We start from the raw sequence: 20,933 nt of genomic DNA, 5'->3' as shown, positions 1-20,933 counted from the left end.
CCAAACTCCCACAGGTCAGGAAACTTAGAGTAAGAATTAAGAGAGTCACTAACTGTTCTTGTAAATTTATTTTTTGTTTATTTCATATATGACCATTACAGTTACTTCTGTATGTCTGTATGTGGCTATTTTTTTTTTCTACCACTGCTTTTGTTACTTTTATGTAATATTTTATAAATTTGCCCTTTTCCATGATATTATTCTTAAGTAGGCTCAGGTTGTTTTTAAATTAGAAAATAGAAGTCTTAAAATTGTATTTAGGTATCAGTATTATAATATCTTCTGATTTTCTTAAGACAGATGACAGATTTTACACCTAGAAACATAAATTTATTTTTCTTGAGATTTGTATTTAAAACTATAGAAGACTCCTTCAGGAAATGAATATTTCTTGTTTTAAAGAAATCTTTTTCTGAAAGTCAGCAATTTCTCATATTTCTTATTTTATTTTATTTTATTTTATTTTATTTTTTATTTTATTTTATTTTACACAGTGTCTCGCTCTGTTCCCCAGGCTGGGGCACAGTGACATGATCATGGTTCACTGCAGCCTCAACTTCCCAGGCTCAAATGATCCTCCCACCTCAGGCTCCCAAGTAGCTGAGACCACCAGTGCATGCCACTATGCCCACCTTGTTTTTGTTTGTTTGTTTTGTAGAGATGGGGTCTCCTTATGTTGCTCAGGCTGGTCTCAAATTCCTGGGCTCAAGTGATCCTCTCACCTTGGCCTCCCAGAGTGCTGGGATTATAGGCGTGAGCCACCATACCCACCCTCTTTAATTCTTTTTTTCTGATAAACTTTGGTAAAGTTAAATGTAATGCTTTTCATTTAATAAAAATATTAACAGTGATTATCTTTAATGTATGGGTCACTTTGTCCTTATGTTTGTTTATATTTTTCCAAGTGGTCTACCATGACCATGTTATTTTCTATAAAGAACAACATTATTCCTTTCAAGTTACAATATCATTCAAAGCTAGAGCTTGGCAAATGTATGAATTAGAAGCTTGACATTACCACCACTTGCCCATAACCTTTAACTAATCACTTAACCTCTTTTGGCCTTGGTTTTATGAAATTAAAAAATTGGGTTGAAATCTATATTTGATGATTTCGAAAAAACTTCTCCCAGACCTGTTCGTTTGCTTGTTTGTTTTGAGTTGTTCAAACCCTTTGCATCATTTACAAGGGCAGAATACATCAGAGAAAATTCTTGATTTTAAATGTTGGTGGAATGTCTTTGGGTTTTGTGTGTCCCTACATTCTCATCCCAAGTTCTATGCAGGTCTGCCTCTGACTGGTGATGGGGCCTTAGGCATGTCATCCGCTCCTCTGTGCTTTGCCTCTTTCAACTTTCAAGTAGAGGGGTTGCAATCAGTCACCTCCGGCATCCCTTCCAAGAATAGAGGTTAAAATGATGCTGGAGAGAAAGCTTGATCACTGAGACCCTGTGGGAAAAGCAGTTACAATTCAGTGAAATCAGGGAATCTGCTGCTTATATCATCCATGACGCACAGCCTGAGGATGGTCTCATTCTCATGGATGTACTGCTTCATCTTAAATGTACCAGGATTAGGCAACACAAAACAGCAGAAAGAAATCCTTCTGGGGATACTCCTAGGCAGATTGGGGTTCACATTACCAATCAGCTCAGGTCAAAGCTTGTATCATTTGAATGTCTCTGCACATTCTCTTCTTCACTTGTTCATGGGAACTTACAACAGTGTCCCACCTACCCAATGTGTTCCCTCTTTGCAGTGGGGAGAAAACTCAGTCAAAACAAAGAACGTGCAGATAACATGATAATAATCAAAGGAAAAACAATGTCATGATTGTAAGAACAAACGAGTCAACAAGAGTTAATGCATTAATTAATGCAAAGAACTGAAAACTATTAACGCCCAAGGACAGTAATGGTAATTCTTAGTAGCACAATTATATGAATCAATTTATTCAGAATCAGGAAGTGCTTAGGTCTTAAATGGTCCAACACATGTCTTCTAAACTGGTACCTCTTAAACTTCAATGGGATACTGATTATCTGGGGGGTCTTGTTGAGATAAAGATTCTAAATTAGTAGGTCTAGAGACTTGTGACCTGAGATAACGCTTATTTAGGAAGCTTCCAGGAGATGCTGCCACTGCTGATCTGTTATCCATAAGTTGGACTATAAGGATGTAAAGCACTTAGAACAGTGTCTGCATTTAGGAAGAACTCGTGTTAGTGATAATTATTATTTCTACTAGATGCAAGAATTCCAACTCTCCATATGCCCGTGTGCTACAGGAGTACCGAGAGTTGTGCAGCAACAGCCATGTTTTTAAGCTGAATAACTAGAATCATTTTGTAAACTCATTTATGAACTGTTATGGAATAAACATTTATTCTGTAACTTTTATTAGATCACAAATAAGTAGCCCTTGGTAGAAAGCACATTTATGGAATGAGCATGCTTTGCTGCTGAGAACTGCAGAGAAGGCCTGCACGTTTTGACAGGTTCCACTCATCAAGAGGACTGTCACGTCTCTCCAGTGAGCTGAGAACCACGGTTTCAGGATTAGTAACTCAGAGGACCAGCCAATTGGTAACCACATATCCAGTGTGCCCAAGACAGTCCTGAAGTCACAGCATAATTAATAGCACCCCGCTCCTAGCTTGGACGATGCATTGTGTAGTCTTCCTAATTTTAGTGGACACTATCTATAAATTACTGGCTTTACCCAGCTTCCCTAACTCTCCCTAAACTTTCATTTCTACCACATGGAGAAAAGGGAATTCTCAAATGTTCTTGCTTAGCTGACAATGGTTTTGGCACTGAGTGATGCCTACATTCAACAATCCTGAAGTTTTGTGTGTAACACACACACATATACACACACCCATGCCCACACACATGGAGGAAACCAAGTTTCATCAATATGATCCAATTTTCAGGCACTTCTAATCTGAGCTGCTTATGTGAAGCTCTCTTCCTTTTGACAGAACCAGCTTCTTTTTCATTTCCAGTCATTTCTCTAGGATTGCAGAAGAATTCTTCATACTGCTGCTGGTCTGTGAAATATACATGAGAAAAACTGACTGAAGACAAAAGATATGTCCATCCCACTGGGCGAGATGCACTGAAAGGGATGAAGCCATATTGACCCAGCTTCCCTCTGCCATAGATAGCCCTCTGGGATGAAATCTACATTCTGTCACTGACAAGCTGACCACCTTAGGCAGATCGTTTAATCTCTTTTAACTCGTTTCTTCATCTGCCTCATAAGTTTATTGTGAGAATGAAATAAATTAGCACATGTGAGGGGGCTAGTGTGGACTTGGCATATAGAAAGCATTTTAACCTAAGTCATATCTAATAAATTCCCATATGAAAATTTAACCACTGTGCAAAATTGCATTCCCAAATTTTGGGCAGTGTTAGCCATAGACGAAGAGTCGATTTTGTTTCTAGGAAATCCACTTCAGCCATGATAGATGTTGACTGTCATGTTTCAATTTGGAAAGACTTTCCTTCAGGTCTCTTGTGTCCTGAATCTGTGATTGGTTGAAACAATCATTTTTGTTTCAAATCTTAAGGAATTTGAACATGAGAGATTTAAATTTTATGTAAGGTTTCATCATTAATATACATTCTTTTTATGTCATTACATAAAGAACAGAGGAAAACAAATAAAATAGAAAAGGTGAGATAGAGAGGAGGAAAAGAGATTAGGAGTATAACAAGCTGCACACTTTCTAAATTTAATGATTGAATCATAAGAAGTTCCTTATATCTGCGTCTTAAAAGAATGCAAATGCCATTTTGATTTCATGGGAAAAATAAGTTAAAGGATACGTTACTGCCTTTGAAAAGCTTACTTTGATCATTTGCCAAATGGCAAAATGAATGGATTAAATTTTAAATTGCCTGTCTTCAGAAGGACGTGATATGGAACATATTTAGGATTTAGCCCTTTAATTTAACGTTAAACTTACTAAAAATGTCCTCATCAATTATTGATAGCCTGATTTTAAAACAGAGCCTTCACCTCAATGTTGAGAAGGTAGGAACACTGCTTGTTTTTAGAAGTACATTTTCTACTTCTTTCAGCTACAACACTGGGTAGCATTCTGGAAAGGGGTAATTTTTTAAAGAGGCTCCAAGCTGGTGAGCAGTTTGCCTATCTGCATCAGCAGGCTCATAACCCGTCATTTGGAATTCAAATGGAACGTATTCAGTGAAGCATCTTGCTATTAAATAAATGTTGTAAAAAATATGTGAATGCTGACTGTTAAAATACCAAAATCTCAAATCTCATTTGGTTTATGTTTCCTATAATTCTGTAGGTATTTAATAACAGATGTTATTGTGCAACAAACAAGGCCATTCCTAGCAAAATATGGCTTAGGACCAAGTATTCTTTTTATCCTCTTCTTAATCCCTTAAAATACCTTTTTTTTTTTGAAACAACATCATATTAATGTAAATATTTAAGCCTTTGATAATGCTGCTCTCCTGCCTGGAGAATTATGAAGTCTTCAACTGCCACTTATTTCCACACATACAAATTCTATCCACCTCTTACAGGCCATTTCTTCCTTGACCACCCCCCTATACACACACACACACACACACACACACACACACACAGAGGCATACACACACGCACACTCTCTGATGGCACATTATTCTGAAATATATTCATAATATTTTAAATAGTAAGAGGAATTGGAGATTAAAGCTCCATAGAGGAAGGATATTTGGTAGGTGAGTAGTCAAGAAAGACTTCCGGGAAGAAATTTGTATAATTTTATTTTGGCATCCCTGTTTTATTACATTACAGAGGATCTTAATACATATGTTCAGTGTGCATTTGTTGCTTTGGTTGAAGGATAACTTTGAAGAAAAGAACAAATTCACCAAAAGGTAGTGTGTGGGAGGGAGGACTGTTCTCTCAACGTAGTCTGGTTCATTTCATCACCAAGTGATCCCTTTCCAAAGTGTAGGCATCTGCATACACACAGTTGGCACTCAATAATGAATACATGAGCAAAACACAAAAATGACACCATTCCTGCCCTTGAAGTTCTTGTAATCCAGTTAATGATGGCACATTTGCCCTCATTAACAACACTGTTAAGGGAGCACAGCAGAAGGATGTCTAAACCTTAATGGGATTCAGGACAGATTTCTTGGATTTGAGATATGAGCTAGGACTTGACAGATAATTAGAAAGTTATCTGGAGGAAAAGGCTGTTACTGGCAGAAGAAAGGGCAAATGAGAAGGCTTGCAGACACAGCATAACCTGCCTTTGGGAACCTATAAAGAGAAGTTTGGCTGGAACAGGCAACAAAAGCAAAGGAGAGGTGTGAGATTAGTGGGGTGGGTGATGGCCATTTTATGAAGGGCCTTTAATGCCAAGCAGAGCCTTATTCTAAAAGCTATGGGGAGCCACTAAAGAATTTTATAGAGGAATGATATGATCAGAATTTTCTCTTACTTTATTTATTTATTTAAGACAGAGCCTCACTGTGTTGTCAAGGCTGGTCTCAAACTCCTGAACTCAAGCAATCCTCCCACCTTGGCCTCCCAAACTGCTAGGATTACAACCATGAGCTACTGCATCCAGCCCAGAATTTTCTCTTTTAGAAAGACCTCTCTAGCAGCAGGCTTCCAAGGTTGATTCTTGGGTGGCCAGACAGAGACCAGGGAGACCAAGTGCAGTCATGGTGTCAGCCACAAAATAGATGGCAGGATGAACAGGGGACTGATGGGAGATGTACTGCTGAAAGGTCCAGAGAACACAGGGCTTGTTGAGTAGTGGGATGTGGAAGTGAGGGAGAAGGAAGAGATCAGGATAACATTTAGGTTGCCTGCTTGAGCAACTGGGTAGAGGGGGGCTGTTTATTGTGATAGGCTGAGTGGCAGATTTAGAGGCCGCAGCATTAAAAAAAATGGCTTGAGGGCCATTACATGGAAGGCACCTATTGGAAATCTCAACAAAACAATTGAACATGGGGTGTGGAGGTCTGGAGATAGCTTTGTCTAAAAGACAGTAGAGGCGTGTTGGGAGAAGAGGAGAAAGGAACCAGGTAGGAGGGGCTTACCTACTCTGTGTGTGAGCTTCTGATGTTTTCAATAGTCACTGGCATCTTTATCCTTTGCTCCTGGTCTCTCTGAGCTCCAGCTAATGGTGCAGGATCCCCAAAGGGAAAGATTGAAGGCAATTACCCAGTTGATTTCCTCCTTAGAATGATTTAATTTACCATGTTGTTTTGTAAAGGACATGTTTAAACCTTTACAGACAAAAAAGAAATTTTGTGGTTAATTTGGGCTCTACATTTTAAGTAGATAATAACATCAATAAAATCAAGTTAGTTTAATTAGAGTTGATTTCATAGGAGACATTTTGCTGATATTCCTATAATTGCTCTTTACAATCTTTGAAGATTATATACCGGTACAAGTATGGATATAAATATATAGATAGATGTAGACATAGATATAATATACTTGGTTCTGGATATAGGGTGATTTGGATATAGAGCTAATAAGCCAAATACAGGCATATAAACAATCTGGGATTAATAACAGCTCACACACACTTACTGTGCTCAGCACCTTTTAAAGTGATATAAATATACTAATTTACTTAACAGCCAGGATACCCCTATGAGGTAGATACTGTCATTATTTCTATTTGATAGATAAGGAAACTAAGGTATCAATGGGTAAGTACATTGTTCAAGGTTGCACAGCTGGCACCAGCATTTAAACTAGGTACTGTAGCTCTAGAGTTTGCTAGTACCATAACTTTATACTGCCTCTTCTTACCTATATCTTATAGATAAATGACTAAACGAATTTAAAGTAAAATTCCTGTCCCCTTGTGAGACTGGATAAGCTGTAAAAGAGGCTGTGCATTTCATCAATTACACATGCACAATTAGAGCCTATATCTAATCAGGCCTGATGACAGCCACAGACGTTTGTACAGATTAATGATCAGAGAAGAGGAATTGATGGGCCAGGGAAGGTTGAAGCTGTCAGCTTTTAGGAAATGCCCTGAGCCAAAGCAGCCATTGATGTTGTAAACTGAAATGTGGCAGCTATAAAAGGACTGTCAGATCCTTCCTTTGCATAAAAAGTATTTATTACCATGCACAGAAGCCCAATTTTGTGGCATGTAACAGAGATCTGTATTCATAACTACTCACTCAGAGGTCTTTAGTATGCCTCATCCATCCTCCTCCCCATCCTGAGGACATGTGGAGGAGCTCCTTTCTGCTACTTCCTACATTTTCATAGACCCATTGGGAGACTTAGAAGTGTCCTGGTGCGGGCAAGAGGCTTGCAGGCATCCACAAATGGTACTTTGCTTGGCATAGCCAGGGTCTATGGCCTCTGGTGAGTGCCCCACCAGAACAAGCCCTGGGTTTGGGTGATGAGAGGGTCTCACGCAAAGGATGGGCAGTCACTGCCTGGAGTCAGAACAACAAGAGCCCTAGGCATACAAACCATGCTGCCTTTTGATTCCTCTCTTGGTCCATTCACCTGCCCCTACTTATTGCACAGCTTCCAGGACGGGTTCCAAGCAAACCCCTCACTTGCTCCTCTTCCTCGGTCTCCACCTTGGGTACTTACAAAGTGGATTTAGGCAAGGAAAGGATGTACTCAGCCATGTATAATAGGGTGCATTGACTTAAACTTTGCAGATTCAAGTCTCTTGACTCTCGTTCTGTTGATTAAACCTTTTAGGGAATTGACCCTCATCAGCTAAGAGTATAATATTTTGAATATAGTCTGGGCGCAGTGGTTCACGCCTGTAATCCCAGCACTTTGGGAGGCCGAGGCTGGCAGATCACCTGAGGTCAGGAGTTTGAGACCAGCTTCAACATGGAGAAACCCTGTTTCTACTGAAAAAAAAAAATACAAAATTAGCCGGGCGTGGTAGTGCATGCCTGTAATCCCAGCTACTTGGGAGGCTGAGGCAGGAGAATTGCTTGAACCTGGGAGGCAGAGGTTGCGGTGAGCCAAGGTTGCGCCATTGCACTCCAGCCTGGGCAACAAGAGTGAAACTCAGTCTCTCAAAAATAAATAAATAAATAAATGTTTTGAATATAATAAGAAATATATTTTTTGTCTTCCTCCCTGTTTCCTGACACACAGTTCCAAGAACCCCTGGAATATCCTCAGTGATAAGTGTCTTTTTGTATGCTAATGAGAACACTAGGGGCCCTGGGTGGCCTCAAGATGGGGTTAGAACTTTCAGTCTTTCAGCCTGCTGTCTGACCTCTGGGAAGGGGAGAGGTGCTGAAGTTAGAGTTGATCACCAATTGACAATGATGTGATCAATTCTGCCTGTGTAAGGACGCCTTCATAAAAACCCAAAGGACAGCATGCAGGGAGTTTCCAGGCTGCTGAACACGTAGAGGTACTGAGAGCATGGTATAGTTCAGAGAGGAGCATGGAAGCCCGTGTCCCTTCTCGTATACCTTGCTCTATATATCTCTTCCGTCTGACTGTTACTGAGTTGTATTCTTTATAATAAAAGGATGAGCATAAGTAAAGTGCTTCCCTCAGTTCTGTAAGCCATTATAGCAAATGATCGAACCTGAGGAGGGAGTTGTGGGAACTTCCAGTTTATATCTGGTGGGTCAGAAGCAAAACCTGGACGTGCAATTGGTGTCCAAAGTGGAGCAGTCTGGGAGTACTGAGCCCTTAACCTTTGGGATCTGGCACTGTCTTCAGGCAGATAGAGTCAGAATTGAGTTAAAGCGTAGGACATCCAGTGGGTGTCTACAGAGAAATGGAGAATTGCTTGCTGTGAGAAAAACTCCATGTGTTAATGACCAGAAATGAAATAATGTGAGAGTATAGAAAAAACAATGTTTTGGGGTTTTTTTCTGTATAGTACAATGATAGAAACACTGTGCTTGTTTTAGCTGTTCTGAAAACCTGGACTCGATTATTTTGTGACTGCACAGTACATACTTCACACTCTCTCGAGCATATTTCCCGGGGTTAAATGAAGCTTCAGCTTTAGGGCCCTCATTTGCATTGGTCTTTACCAAGACTTGGTGGAGCCCTAGCATTGTGTTCATGTGGTTATATATTTTTGCGAAATTTGCAAAAGTTGTTTCTCAATGATTTTTGTTCTCATTCTTAAAAAACAAACCTCCAATGTTTGTGCTTAGTTGCTTAGTTGTTTTTTTTGTGTGTTTTGTTTTTTTTGTTTTGTTTTGTTTTTTGAGACAGGGTCTTACTCTGTCACCCAGCCTGGAGTGCAGTGGCATGATCTTGGCTCACTGTGACCTCTGCCTCCCAGGTTCAAGTGATCCTCCCAGCTCAGCCTCCAGAGTGGTGAGACCACAGGTACGCACCACTATGTCAGGATAATTTTTTATATCTGTGCTTAGTTTTCCATTATTTTTCTTAAGGAAGTCTCCCCAAGGTGTGAAATCTTCGGGTTCCATAATGCTTGGAGTCACCCCTGCTCTGCCTCCCTTGTTCAAAGGCTGTTCCAGTTAATAGTCCTCATACATGTTTTTGTTTGTTTTGAAGGCATTTGAGTTTTTTGTTTGTTTGTTTGTGGGCTTGGAGATTTTTCCAGTTCTACATGTTTAGATGATGACTAAGTAGAATCAGAGAAATGGAGATTTCTTTAACTAAAGAAAACTAAAAATATACTTTTGCATAGCAATGTTATTCAGCCACAGTGAACTTTAGGACCGCTACTGGGAAAGAAAGAATACAATGGGACATGGATCATGGGACTTGCTCCACTGAGAGAGATGTGTGATGAAACCATGAGTTTTTAGAACAAAATGGCTTCTTCTAGAGTTTGGGGCTGAGTATTAGAACTTTGTCTCTCACAAGAACTCAGCAAGAAAGGATAAAGGCTTCTGTACCTTTACCAGCAAACTATCTTTTCTTGAAGCAGTTATATGACACAGCATCTGTCTGCTTCTCTTATTAGTGAAGAAGGATTGCAGGATTCCTCTTTTCACAATGATTTTTATTTAGGTAGTATCAGGACCACAAATGGAACAAAGCATAATTGCATACAATTTTGGCTGGCCTAAGAAATCCTGATAGGTTAAAGTCCAGATGTGGGAACTCTCACACACAGGCCAGTTATGCCCATCACATAAGGAGTCTGCATCCTGAAAGGTTTACAATAGCAGTCCCTTGTTCAGAAGGTCCTCCTGAAATGCCCATCACATCCAGAGTGGTCCTTCAACATGGGATTTGCCCACAGCTTGTCAATGGTATCCATTGAGAAGTGATAAACATTTGACACTATATAATCATTTTATTTCAAATATGGCCTGAGTTAGGCCTAGATCTGTTTGTTATTTGGTAAGCAGCACACTCACATCTTCAGACATTCTACCTGGAACATATTTTATTTTATTTATTATTATTATTATTTTTGAGACAGAGTCTTGCTCTGTCACCCAGGCTGGAGTGCAGTGGCGCAATCTCGGCTCACCGCAACCTCTGCCTCCTGAATTCAAGCGATTCTCCTCCCTCAGCCTCCTGAGTAGCAGAGATTACAGCCATGTGCCACCACGCACAGCTGATTTTTATAATTTTAGTAGAGACTGGGTTTTACCATGTCAGCTAGGCTGGTCTTGAACTCCTGACCTCAGGTGATCCTCCTGCCTCAGCCTCCCAAAGTGCTGGGATTACAGGCATGAGCTATCATGCCCAGCCTCCAACCCCTATTCTAACCTCTCCCACTTTCTTCTCTAGAGCCCATTATTGATTTTCTCAGAGTATCATTTGTGCTCTACAATAATCACTCCACATCCTCTCCTTACTAAATCCTTCATTGCTCTGGGCAATGCTTATTCCCTAGCAATTACACATTGCTAGGCAGATTACTCTCTAGTTCCCCACCTCTCAAGCCCAGAATATGAGGCTTAGAATTCCCTGGCATCCCCCCATGCTTCTAGGTTGTTGTTCCATCCCTTTTTATAGATGATCTCTGTGAAGCCCCTGCCCTCCAGTTGAACTCTTTTCTTTCAACCTATGCTGCCATACCCTATAGCTCTCCAGGTCACTCCTCCTGTTTCTCATGCAGCTTATTTGGCTCATGGTTGTCCCATAACTCTGTTTCCTGTTGTCTTCCTGAGTCGGTGGTGACCATGCAACCCTCTCACCTCGCTATTCTTTATCCTCTATTCCCATCATCCTCACCCCGTCGTCCCTCGCAATTCCATTCACGTGCCTCATGTTGACCCTTAGGGCATCTAACACTGAAAACCTTCTGAAACCTTAAACTTACAAAATTATCTTCTGGGCTTACGATTTTTTTGTCTACTGTTTTTCCCACTGTGTCATTCCTATGAAACTCATTTATCTAACTCATCCAGAACCTTGAAGTCTCACCTCTTCCCATTCTTTCAGTCGAATGTGATACTCCTGGCTTCTCTTTTCTCCTCACAACCTCTCATAGTCGGGCATCTCATTGCCTACTTGCCAACCCTTTCAAGTTATTCCTTCATCTTTCTTCTCCTATGCCTCAACACACACACACACACACACACACACACACACACACACACACACACATCTCATACTCATCACCTTGGAATGACCAAAATATCCACTTCCTCCTCTCCTGGGGGGGACATGGCATGATATATTAGGTGCTCTGTATTCTTCCCAGAGTCATCTGGTTCTGTAGGTCTATGAGACTGCCTATATTTGTTTCCTGGGGCTGTCATAACCAAGTGCCACAAACTGAGTAGCTTAAAACAATACAAGTTTATTATCACACAATTCTGAAGGCTAAAGTCCAAAGCCAAGGTGTCAGCAGTGCTACCATCCCTCTGGATCCCATAGGAGAATTCTTTTTTGCCTCTTCCTAGCTTCTGGTGGTTTGCTAGCAATACTTAGCATTCCTTGGCTTGCAGAGGTGCCACTCCACTCCACTGTCTTCACAGGACACTCTCCCTATGTTTCTCTGTCCTCACATGGCTATTTTCTTATAAGGACACTAGTCAACTTAGATTAGGGTCCCACACCACTTCAGTACAACATCTTTTTAACTAATTACATCTTTGATGACCCTATTTCCAAACAAGGTCATGTTCTGAGTTCCTGGGGTTTGGACTTCAACATACCCTTACTATCTCTTCTCTCTCCCTCTTCATTAGTTTCATTTCTTCAGCCCATCGTGTTTCCCCACACTACCAAAAATCTGCTTGTGACCACGACTTCCCATGTAGTTATCCCAGCTCCCTGGTTTTCATTGACAAACTCTATTTCCAGCTTTTTCTCTGCCCTTCACTTCTCCATCTGTAATTAATCTATTACACATCTGTTCAAATAGCTCTCTCAGTAAGGTCATCAGCATCAGTCCATTTGTCAAATCCAATGGTGTCATCTCCACCTTCACCCTATTTGACTTCCGTGCAGTATTCGATACCAGCATTATCACACTTCTTTGAAGGGCAGCTTTTTTCTGACCATTATGTTGTACAATTAAGGGTCTCGCTAGACCTCCTGTCTTTCTCCAAGCCAACTGGATCCTTACTTCTGAGACCTTATTGTACAACAGTTTTCAGTGTGTGGTTTACAGACTCATGAGGGATCCCAATACCAGTTCCTATGTTATCAAAACTATTTTCATAGTACTACAAGGTATCATTTACCTTTTCAACTGTGTTGACATTTATACCCACGGTACAAAAGCAATGGTGGTTAAAACTGCTGGTACTTTAGCATGAATCAGTGCGGTGCCACCAACTTGTGCTAGTAATACAGTCATGTGTCGCTTAACCTCGGGAATACCTTCCGAGAAATGTGTCCTTGGATGATTTTGTTGTGTGAACATGATAGAGTGTACTTACACAAATCTAGATGGTATAGCCTACTGCATATCCAAGCTCTGTGGTATAGCCTATTGTTCCTGGGCTACAAACCTGTACAGCATATTATTATACTAAATTCTGTAGGCAATTGTTACACTTAAGTATTTGTGTATCTCAATATACCTAATCATAGAAAACGTACGGTAAAAATATGGCACTATAATCGTGTGGGACCACAGTCAGATATGCAGTCCATTGTTGACCAAAACTTCATTATGCAGTGCATGACTGTATTTCTATTCTTCACAGCCACACACTCACAGTTTTAAAAAAAGAAAAGAAGAAAGCAGGAAAAGAAAGAAAATGCCAATTTTACTTAGAAATGTCCTTGATAAGGCAGTAAGTTTTATTCATTTTATTAACCCTTTACCCTTAAGCGCACACCTTTGCAATTTTCTGAATAACAAAATGGGAAGTACACATGAGAAGTACTCATGTGGCATCTGGAAATAAAATGTCTGACTGGAGGAAACATTCTAAGCTGCCCTAAACTGCCCTTAGTACTTTTCTCATGGAACACCATTTTTACTTGAAGAAACAACTGACAGGAAAAGTATAGTTATGGACACTTCGGTATTTGGCAGACAGTTTCTCAAAAATGAATGAAGTGAATCTGCTGCTATAAGAAAAATAACTGACAGAGTGTGTTGCCAAGAATAAAGAATGAGCTTTCAAGCAAAAATAACACTTTGGAAAACTTGTATCCACCAATGTGAATTCCACAGCTTTTGAATTTCTAAAGACTTTTTGATAAGATAGATGGTAGATTAAAAGTAATGGCAAAAACCACAATTACTTTTGCACCAAACTATAGTTTTAATGAATGTGATTTTTAATATTGTATTGAAATTGGTCAGTTTGGAAAAGTTACATATTTCAGGGAACCAATAATTTCTAAATGATTACGCTTATGAAATCACTGGGTTAAAATTTATTCAAAGTGCAAAACAGATAAATGGATCTTAATAAAATCAGGTAAAATGTTATGTGATTATGCAGTACACTTTAAGAAACTACTACTTTTTGAGTTTTGATGAGATATCAAGGAATAATACTCCCAATTATTTGAAGGGCTGTTAAAATACTCCACCCTTTTCCGACCACATATTTGGATGAGGCCAGCTTTTCTTCATACCCTTCAGTCAAAACAACTTGGTGCAATAGATTGAATGCAGAAGCAGATATGAGTTTCCAGGTGTCTTCTAGTAATTTGGAAATTAAATAGATGTGCAAAAATGTAAAACAATGTCAATCTTCTCATTAAATGTTTTCTTCTTTTGGAAAACAGTTATTTTTCATTAAAAAGTTTATGTTAACAAATAAAGGGTTTATTATTATTACTTTTAAATGGATTTATATATAAATATTTTCAAGTTTCTCAGTTTTAATTTCTGGTACCATAAACATTGTTTTATTTAAAACCCACATTACAAAAATTCTTTAGGATCCTCAATAATTGTTAAGAGTGTAAAGAGGTTCTGAAACCAAAGAGTAGAACTTTAATTCAAATAGGACACTACAAAGAGAACTGATGTTCAAGGAGAAATTAATAATTTTTTGGGTTTGTTGGGTAACAGAACTGGAGAAAAATGGTAGCCAGAGGACAACAAAATATTATTGTGTCCCTGGTGAGGACCTGTGCATCAAGACCGTAGAAGATTTTCTGTAATGGCAGGTGGAGAATTCCAACAGCTAGTGCTTTTGGTGACACTGTTTTGCCTCAAGGTACATCTAGTGGCTTCATTGTGTTGGATCTGCCTCTAACTAATTTGGTCTGGTATCCTGTTGCCTCAGCAAATTATATGTTTGTAATGTCACTAATGGAAACAAAAATAGAGAAGGCTAGCAAGTTCCTATTCTTGGACAACTGTCACCCCTACAAATAAAGTTCCCAAAAGGCCTGAAAAGAGAAGACATGCTGAGTAAATGTCAGCTATTTATTATCAACATCATTGTGGACTTTAAGCCCCATATGATCCCGTGAAAACCCTGGCCCCTGAGCTCTGGGCTACACCCCAGGTTTGGTGCAAGAGCTCCTTTTGTTTTTCAGCTTAAGCCCAAAACAAGGAATATCAAAGAGTTTCATGTCAATGGCCAACTCTAACTTAGTGGGAGTTGGTGCCTGGAGCCCTCTTTTGAGGATCAGTGGGAACAAGATGTTCTTGATGTCTGCCAATGCCTTACAAAAGAGGTAGCACATTGTCAGCACCCCCTAAGCCTAAAAGCTGGACTCCTTGATTCTTTGCTCTTAATGCAGTCTCCTGAGGCCAAACCGCTCTGATAAACTGAGATGTGAAGCACAAAACTGAAATACGAAATGAAAAGGAAGGAATTAGACTCAAAGGAGAAAAGCACCTCGCTTTCAAAGGCTAGCCTTAACTGCCCATGCTTAGGCATTGGATAGGTGATGAGAAAGTGAAACTCCCACCCTGGAAATGGAAAAACATACCAGCCACAAAGAAGACCCAAGTATTCTGTCCTTAAAAATAATATTGTACTCTATATAGAAACAGGAGTTATTAATCTCTTAATTCCTCCTACTCCTGAAAACTTCCCAAACTCATCAAACTACCAGCTGTGATTTGATCAGTTCAGAGTACTCTCATTGTGAGGAAACAGAATTCATTTTAACCATCAGGATTCGTGCTCAGGAAAACACAGTATTGGTGGGACAGAATTCCATAATGAGACTCCTTGGAGTGGTAGCTGAAGCCCCGAGTCTGGGACTTGGCTAATCCCAAGGCTTGAGAGATGAGGGGAGACAAAAAACCTGCTCTGCATAAGACAAGGAAAAAGTCTTGTTTTGTTCATGATGGGAAAAGGAGTATAAGAAAAAAACAGAATGAGAGAAAGAACCCCTCAAATCTCCACAAATGTCATTAAAAAAGCAAAAGCTTTTATTGTATTCTTTGGGGTCCTTGGACTGGTGTAAAAGAGAAGAGTGTGGGCAGACAAAGGAGTCAAAGATAGGAGGGGCGATGGGGGAGCTGCAGCCTGAGGATTCTCAGAAATCGGCAGCAGGATGTGGTGTGGAAGCATCACCAACATGGGCTTGAAGGTCTGATACAAGTTCATTTGGATCCCCAAGAGGCAGGAAGACTTTCCATGAAGTTTAAGTTACTCTTCCTGTGGAGCCTCAGAAGTCAGTGTTTTTACAACCCCACCTCACTATATTGATTCTCTTAGATGTGGTCACCCTTTAGACTTGGGTCAGTGTATTGCTATACATCTCTTGCTCTTATTAAAATAAGCATCTCTTCCTATCAACCTGACAGTATAATTCTTTATAGAATTGACAGTATCTCTCTAGTTAGGGTCACAAGGACTTTGGCCTGGTCCTGGATCTGCCACTGACTCTCCCTGTGCCCATGGGTAGGTCCTTATCTTTTCAGATCTCAGGGTTCTGATTTGTAAAATGATGGAGGTGAGGAGGAAAAGGTTGAGTTCATCATCTCTTAAATCCATTCCTAGTTAAAATTCTATGAATCTTGCAGTATTAATATTTCATGCATCTCCATTCTTCCTTGTACTCACTGTTATGAGAAATTACCTTTTACTGTTGAAATAAAAGAATCAGGTTGGTTATATATATAATTTCCTTAGTGGCAGTTTCTCTATTAAGAACACACTAGCTTATAACATATACTAATTTTCTTATAATAAGGATATTTTTATGGCTAAGAGGAATCATACAGATCAGACAGATGTTATTAACATATGTACCTATATATTTTTTCTTTTTTAATTCTCTAGTTTTCTGTTATGCCTTTCCCCAGTGTTCTGGGTGTCCTCTTACTTGTGTGTATCTGCTTCACCTGTTAGATTGTTAGATGGTTGAGGGTCAGAACAATGTGATACTCATCTCTGTATCCTCTTAAAGTCTAGAGAGAGACCTTTCCTCATAGAAAGTGAGCATTTAATAGATACTTATTCAGTCGAATTGAAACTGTGTATTGAGTCTAAATTTTTTAATTATTGCTTTATATTGTGATAGCTTAGTTATGCTGTAGGAATAAAATAATTCTCAAATCTCAGTGATTTAATGCAACAGAGATTTTTTTTTCCTTGCTAAGGCAAAGTTGGCTATAGAATGGAGTTGGAGTAGGGAGAAAACTATTTCTGCTTCCTACAGCCACTTGGGGACTCAGAGTGAAGAGAATCCTGTTTCTGACAGCTGTACCTTTTGAAACACATGGCCTCTTCAGAGAAATAAACTGAAAAATTACTCAAGGGCTTTCTTCTGCCCTCTACACATACTTCGTTGACCAGGACTAATCAAATGGTACTGCCTGACTATGAAACTGGGTGATGTGGATCCCATATTTCTAGGCAAGAAAAGTGCCCACCCCTCCCTAGGCCCAGCATGGTGGCTCATGCCTGTAATCTCAGCATTTTGGGAGGCCGAGACAGGTGGATCACTTGAGGTCCAGAGTTTGAGACCAGCCTGGCCAACATGGTGAAACCCCATGTCTACTAAAAAATACAAAAATTAGCTGGGTGTGGTGGCACATGCCTGTAACGAAAAGTGCCCCCAAGATTGGTAATCACTAATGTTTACCCTGTGCTTTACTCAGTAGCTCCAGTGTTTTGGAGATAATGAACTTCTTTCAGAATCTGATGGTCATTACAATCCCTCTCCTCTAGAAACACTCAACATTTTGCATAATTTCCTATGTGTTTCATGTACTTTGAACCCTATTCACTGGTTCTCTAGAGAACCTTAGACCAAGATTATAAATCCTTCAGGCATGTTTTGCACCTGGCAACAGACCTACAGATGAAAAAAAGAAAAAATACATTACTGCTGTTCTATTTAAACTGTATGTTATTAACAGTCTATTTATTTAGTTGTTTGTTTTTATCAGATATGGCATCATACAAGACCCATGGCCAACGGATTTCCCTCTGTGTTTGTTTTTATCAGGAAAAATTTGAGGGACTGTTCCGGACTTATGACGACTGCGTGACGTTCCAGCTATTTAAGAGTTTCAGACGTGTCCGTATAAACTTCAGCAATCCTAAATCTGCAGCTCGAGCTAGGATAGAGCTTCATGAAACCCAATTCAGAGGGAAAAAATTAAAGCTCTACTTTGCACAGGTAAGGTGATTGTTTACCAAAGTTATTCTTTTTGCCCTACATTATTTTTTACCGTTTTAAAATGTAAATGAAGCCTTTTCCATTTTCAGATTGGTTGGTAGTCTATAAATTAATTCACTGAGAAATAGACCCACATCATGATTCCCAGACAGGAACAGCTTAGTGGCTTAGAAAACAGGCTCTGAGAGTTGCCAACCAGAGCAAGTTGCATAACCTCACTGGGGCTCCATATTCTCATCTGTAAATTGGGGATGATCAGGATCTATACCCCATACTGTTGTTATGAGGATTGCATGAATTATTGTGTGTTTAAGTGCCTAATATTTGGCAAATACACAATAAATGCCAGGTAGTAGTTATAATAAGAATGATGTAATCACAGCTACTCCTAACCTTCCTATCAGGGTTATAATTAAAACTTAAATTATATGACAGCTTTAGTGGAATGTATAACTTTTCAGTGATTCATATTTATGAGAAAAGGTTACAAATATATGGAAATTAATTTGTTTCATCCAAAAATCAATTCTAGCTGTTCCAAAACGAAATGGGTAATTTTTGGCAATGCTTATAAAGTTCACAGCAATAGAAATCAATATCCATCATGTTCCATTAGTGCCCTCACCTCATCACTAGATACCTTGATCCATCTCTTAAGTGATCTGTTAGTATGGTTTCCACCTTTAGACTCTACAGAAATGGCACAGTGAAAAGAACACAGACGTTGGCCCTGCATCCATGTTCAAATTCCATCATTGCTATTCTCATGTGTGTGATATGGACCAACCTCAGTTTCCTTGTCTTTAAAATCTCACCCCGTTCCTTAAAAAGTTAAGCATTGAATTACCATTTGACCCAGCAATTCCACTCCTAGGTATTTAAAACAGGTACTCAAACAAATATTATGTACACACACGTTCACAATAGCACTATTCACAATAGACAAAAGGTGGAAACCACCTAAATGTCCATCAATGGATGAATGGATTAGCAAATTATAGTATGCCCATATGATGGAATATTACTCATCCATAAAAAGGACTAAAATACTGATAAATGCTACAATGTGGATAAACCTTGAAAACATTATACTAAGGGAAAGGAGTCAGACACAAAAAGTCACATACTCTGTAATTCTACTTATAGGACATATCAAGAACAGGTAAATCTGTAGAGACAGAAAACAGCATGGTGATTGCCAGTGACCAGTGGGAGACAGCAGTGGTAGTAACTGGTAATGGTAGTACTGGTAGCAGTAGGCAGAGGAGTTCCTTTAAGGTGATGAAAAGAGCTTGGATCTGGATAGAGGTGGTTGTTGCAGATTGGAAATGTACTAAATGCCACTGAACTGTTCACTTTCAAGTGGTTAATTTTACGTTATGTGAATTTCACCAAGGAAGGAAGGAGGAAAAGAGAGAAGGAGACAAGGAAACATTTGGCAGGTGCATGGTGGGACAGTGGACTGGCAGCATCAGCATCACCTGGGAACCTATTAGAAATGCAAACCCTCAGGCCCCATCCCAGGCCTCCTGAATTAGAAATGTGGGGGCTGGGGCTTAGCAATCTGTGTTTTAGTAAGGACTACAGGTGATTCTGACATACAGTAAAGGTTGAGATCCACTGTTTTCAGGATTAAATAAGGCAGTTGAGCACATGGTATGTGGTAAGTGGTAATTATTATTACAGTCAGGTTCATCGGTTCATTTGTCACAGGCTGAAACTAAACCCACATTTTAATGTGCCAACATGACACATCTGAAGCCATGATGAATAAGTGTCTTCATCTCTACTCTATTTGAAAGGTTCAGACTCCAGAGACAGATGGAGACAAACTGCATTTGGCTCCACCCCAGCCTGCCAAACAGTTTCTCATCTCGCCCCCTTCCTCCCCACCTGTTGGCTGGCAGCCCATCAACGATGCCACACCAGTCCTCAACTATGACCTCCTCTATGCTGTGGCCAAACTAGGACCAGGTAAGCTTTGCGGTCCATTTTAAAAATAAACATTTGTCAGCAACCTAGAAAAGCCAAATTAGATTAACAACCTTGAAATCCTGGGTTCACGGTAACACTGCATTTCTAATGGGTTTATTCTTCTGTGTGGACAATGAGAGGGAATGATGGATGAGAATGCAGCATCAGACTTTGCACCTGTTCAAAAAGCAACTCGGGAACCTGTACTAAAATGGTGTCAAGTCCGTGCAGCTTCCGGATTGCAATGCAGATATTTTAAGATCCAACAGCATTACCTAATTCTTGTGGGATTTATCTCGATACCAGGAGGAAATTATTTCCTCAGAACAGACAAAATGAACCCTACCAGCTGGAAGGAAGCATCTATGCTGTGCAACCCAGTTTTATTGCTGTCACAGTGCTAGTACACACTCAGGAACCCCCTGTTACAAGAAAACCTGCCACCAAAGTGAAACCTCCAAGTTCCTAAGAAGTCAGTTACAGCAGCCTCTAACTTTAAAAAAATCTTACGGTCACTTTGTTATCATGTTGGCGTATGTAGCTCTGATTCACTCATTCTCACTGCAGTATAGTATTCTAAAATATGAATCCACCACCACACTTTCTTTAGCCACTCTCCTGTTGATGGATATTTAGATTATTTCCAGGTTTTTTGCTATTCCAATCAAAGTAACAGTTAACATTCTTGTACATCTCTATGCACTTGTCCAAAAGTTTCTTTAGGCTTTGTACCTAGAAGTGATACTGCCCTCAATTTCAGCAGATGATGACATCTTGCACCCCAAAGTATTTTTTCCTATATTATATTAGGAGAGGAAATAATAGAAATTGAAGGTGCTGAAACCAGGTGGGAGCTGAGATTTTTAGCACTGTGAATTGAGTGGTAACTAATGGCCATTATGTCTGCTGTATCTACTGCTGGTTATCTTGGGATAGGAAGGAGCTTTAAAAATAGAATCTGAATGCCTGACCCCACCCCAACAGATTCTAATTTG

General features: G+C 39.7%; 1 protein-coding gene across 4 annotated transcripts in view; it reads left to right on the top strand.

The window, feature by feature from the left end:
* RCAN2 (regulator of calcineurin 2) overlaps window positions 1-20,933 on the top strand; it is a 258,795-nt gene that overhangs the window by 219,228 nt on the left and 18,634 nt on the right. For all 4 annotated transcript variants that reach the window (XM_025382631.1, XM_025382630.1, XM_025382632.1 and 1 more), the window contains 2 exons: window positions 17,791-17,964; window positions 19,767-19,938. In XM_025382631.1, the coding sequence (XP_025238416.1) occupies window positions 17,791-17,964; window positions 19,767-19,938 (346 nt within the window). The remainder of the gene's footprint in view (window positions 1-17,790; window positions 17,965-19,766; window positions 19,939-20,933) is intronic.

The sequence above is a fragment of the Theropithecus gelada genome, chromosome 4 (genome assembly GCF_003255815.1).
Source record: "Theropithecus gelada isolate Dixy chromosome 4, Tgel_1.0, whole genome shotgun sequence".
NCBI lineage: Eukaryota > Metazoa > Chordata > Mammalia > Primates > Cercopithecidae > Theropithecus > Theropithecus gelada.
Note: the sequence above shows the minus strand (reverse complement) of the source record. Positions and strands in the feature narration are given on the sequence as shown.